At 58.3% G+C, this 3,927-nt stretch overlaps 1 protein-coding gene across 1 annotated transcript in view; it reads right to left on the bottom strand.

Moving 5' to 3' along the window:
• LOC103914438 (oxysterol-binding protein 2-like) overlaps nt 1-3,921 on the bottom strand; it is a 35,302-nt gene extending 31,381 nt beyond the window's left edge. Inside the window, exon 1 of the mRNA XM_009321076.1 lies at nt 3,905-3,921. Coding sequence (XP_009319351.1) covers nt 3,905-3,913 — 9 coding nt within the window. The 5' untranslated portion in view covers nt 3,914-3,921. The remainder of the gene's footprint in view (nt 1-3,904) is intronic.
• Between the last annotated feature and the right edge of the window lie 6 nt (nt 3,922-3,927).

Here is a 3,927-nt window from a genome sequence, read left to right as displayed (position 1 = left end):
CACGTGATGATCCTGGGAGGCCACCGGCAGGGTGGCCTCTCCTAAGGGCAGGCGTGGAGTCCTTCGGGTCCCTGGGACCACCTGCTCCACGCCAGCTCATGCAGGGCTCCCTCCTCACGAAATCTTGCCCACTCAGCGTCTCCCACCCAGCACCGCACCCCTGCCCCGGCTGCCTCTCTAACTCCTCCCTGCCCAGGCTGCGCCGGCCCAGCAGAGCCTTCCTCCACCTCTGCTCCTCGTAAACCTTGAAGGAAAATGCAAACTAACCCAGGAGCAACACACAGCCAAGCCCAAGGCCTGCTGCTCTCCATGCTCACGTCCCTTAAGGAAGCACAAAGCATGCCAAAAGAAGAGCGCAGCTATTGCACGCTTGCACAGAGTTCGGCCGCCTCTGAGCGTCACTGTAACAAACCCCATTCCCATTAAAAACTTATTTCTAGCACCACCCACAGCCCTGAAAAGCTCTTCCTGACGCCCAAACTGGCTTCCTCAGCATGTCCGCACGGCCCTCCTGCCTGCTGTCTGCTGCTAAATGATGAGACAGGAGCTTTCTCTGCTCCTTGGATGAGTCTACGCAATTCAGCACAGCACTCTTCGTCTGTGTTCCTCTAATTATCACTTAAATTTGTTGCTTCTTATTTTTATGTACCTCCCACTCCTCCCCCATGGCAGATTGCGACTTGCTTTTCTGTGTCTCCTCCTCATCGTTCCACACAGCCCCGCTGACACGGGGCATCTTGGTCCCGGCAAGGCTGAACTCTGCTGCGAGTCTCACCCAGGGTGGTGTTACGTGAGACTTCCAAGTCTGGACGGGAGCAGAGTGAACGGGTGGCTCACAGAGCTCTGGGCTTAAATTTAAGCCCTGCAACAAGTCAGTCCCTCCGTGTTTCACATCCTCACCTGTGATGCAAAGGTCCGGCACGTCCTGCTCTGCCTCTGCCCAAATCTTCCTCCGTCATGCCGAGCATCACTCGCGCAGGGGCAGCCCGAGCCGCTTTCTCCTCCCGATCTCCAGAGAAGCACCCGGAATCAGCCGAGGCTGGCACCCCGAGCGCGCAGCGAGGAGGTCACTTTCGCAGCGAAGCTCTTTCATTTACATATGTATGTATTTATTTCTACTTGCTTGCCGCCGCTCCCTGCGGCTCCGGGAACATTTACATAATCCGATCACAGGCGGCTGGACGGAAACCGCCAGTGCCGGCGCCGGAGCATCCGTCCCTTCCCGCTGCAGGCAGCAAAGCCCAGCCCTGCCCTGTCCCTTGCCCACTGGCCAGGGCACGCTGGCCACACAGGTCCCAGCCAGGAGCAGGATCCAAGCACAGAGCCCAGGGCTGCTCCCATGAGCCTGGCGCTGCTCGGGAAGAGGGCAGGGGCAGAGGCGGTTCCCGGGGTTTTGTCGTAGCCGATGGCTCACGGGTCCGAACCCCCCTAAACTGTTTGGGGTGCAACCAAAAAAGAAGCAAATGCAGCACAACCTCGGCAACAAACGGACAGTGCTGCGTGTCACCGTCCCCAGCCAGCCACGGTGTGGATGTGAGCCACAGCATCTCCTGCAAAAGCAAATCTCTGCTGCGCGGGCAGAGGCAATGCCCTGGGAGGCAGCATTCGGCTGCGCTGGGTGGGAGCGGATCAGCGAGGTTTGGTGCTGGGGCTGGGGCAGACCGCAGATGCAGAGCATCCATATGCCAGCACCAGCCCACCGCTGCCGGCTGGGACCTCTCCGGGCAAAAGCCGGCAGGTGAAGGATCTTTAATTTCTCCTGCGAGGAACTACCGACCCGTCAAAAGCACCCTGTGCTCCCACGGGATGCGTGGCCCTGAGAAGCCCGTGGGGATCGAGGTGGACAGGAGGAGCGTGTATTTTCACCTACTGCCAGGAGATGGCTTGACTCCGTGTGCTTCCCTGTAGCGATGTTTCGTGTTTCAATACAGACGATTTCGGGACCTTTGCATTGCACAGAGCCGCCCCCCACCCCAAGAGAGACTCCCTGGGCAGGGTCCGCGCAGCAGCTCGCGGAAGGCATCACCCCATGCTAAAAAGATAAATCAAGGCGCAAAAAGGGATCTGTGCAGGAAAAGGTGGCAGCGTAGCTGGGAGCACCAGCCCACCATCACGGAGTGGTCAGGCTGTGGATCCCCCTCCCTCCTGGCCCCCACGACCCTGCCCTGCTCGCCCTCCTCCTGCCTTTCTAATCCATCCCCCCACAAAGCGTTGCTGCTTTGTGGGGGTCAGCGTCCCCCTGCCCACAGCTGCATCACCTCCCCCCAAAATGACGGGCTCATCAGCAAGCTGGGAGAGCCTCCACTACCGCCCCATCCTGCTTCTTCCACGTTACAGCCTTTCCCCTTCAGACACCTCCTCGAGACGCTCAGCCACAAGCTGAAGTACGAAAGGGTGCTGTTAAAAACAGATCTCTGACATCCACCTGAAAACACATGCCTCGCTGCCTCCCTGGCCCCTCTTACCTGCTCAGTGTTTTGGACAAACCATGTTTCTACCGTTTTTTTCCCTGCACAACAGTTTTTGTGCTCTTTCCCACTGTCCAGACAGCCTCGCTCAAGCTTCTATCACGTCACAACCACTGCAACCTCCTCTCTAGGCTGGACACAGCAAATATTGCTCTGCTCATCCCCTCCCAAAAGGCCGCTGGAGAAATCCTCTCCCCAGCAATTCCCTGCCCACATCCCATCGCTGGTCTGCCTCGTAACAGCAAACCCCCGCTGCTCCCGGCAGCACCAAGGGTTCCACCGTCACCTCGCGCTGCTCGCAACACGCTGCCATCCCCGCTCCAAAAACTTCGACAAACTCTCCGCAGGGAGAGCGCTGCACAGGCACCCCCAAAGCTGCTCCAAAATGCGAGACACCGTCTCAGGAAGCCCCCAGCTACAAAATCCTGCGAGTGGGGTCAGGGAGGATGCTGCGATCACAGGGCTCCTGAGTGCCCTCCAGCTCCCGCTGTGGATTATTATTATTTTTTAAAAGCTCACATAAAACAACACACGACCTCCTTTTGCTCAGAGCTGGGACAGCACGGCGACAGCACTGCTCCATGCACAATTCCCCAAGCTCTGCCTTCATGTATTACTCCAGGTCTGTTAGGCTTTTAGGTTTGGGGTTTTTTTTCCTTCAATAATTTATTTAGTTTTACTTTCTCTCCCCCTCTCCAAAGCTCCCCAGGGAAAATCAGGCTTCCCAGGAAGGGCTGTCTCACTGCGATGGAGGCAGATCCACACCCCAAACAGAAGCTGTCCAAAAGAAAATCAGAAAGCACCGTCACGCTGCACAAGGCAGGGACCAGCGCCGGTGCCGGCACGCGCTTCACAACCTCCAACCAACCGGTCTGGGGGAGCACAGCCGGCATGAGACAGCTCTCGGACCCCGAAGGGGTTAAATCCCCCGGTTGTGTAAAACAAGGGCAGCTTCCTGGAAGTCAATGAGGCTGCGAGTGATGTGGGGATGTGGGTCTGAATCCGCAGCAGGCAACGGGCTCCGAATTACTGTGCCAGCCAGAAAGGCACCCCCAGGAACAGCTGAAAACCCCTTTGCACCCCAAGCCTCCGCTTTACCTGGCTCTACATCCAAAACATCCTATTTTGGAGCAGCCTCCCCAGAAAGCACGCTGTAAGGATGTAGCGGACTTGTGCCTCAGGGGGCTACATGCACCCGTGCCCGCTCCCCGGGCTGCACCTTCCCAACTCCCATCCCCTCGCCACGGCGCTGAGCCGGCACCGAGCTCCCGGCCGTGCCTGAGCCCACGCCAACGCACAGCTCTTGCAGAAAGCCGGTGCACGGGGAGAAAACGGGGCCGTGCCGGAGGGAAGAAGGACGACGGAGGAAGAGGAGGAGGAAAACGCTTCTCTCTCTGCCTCCTCGCAAATGCGATGGCTCAGCCGGCAGCACTTACGTTGATCATAGCATTGGAGGTGA

This window comes from Pygoscelis adeliae, unplaced genomic scaffold (genome assembly GCF_000699105.1).
Source record: "Pygoscelis adeliae isolate BGI_AS28 unplaced genomic scaffold, ASM69910v1 Scaffold403, whole genome shotgun sequence".
NCBI lineage: Eukaryota > Metazoa > Chordata > Aves > Sphenisciformes > Spheniscidae > Pygoscelis > Pygoscelis adeliae.
This window is presented reverse-complemented; position numbering and strand designations above follow the sequence as displayed.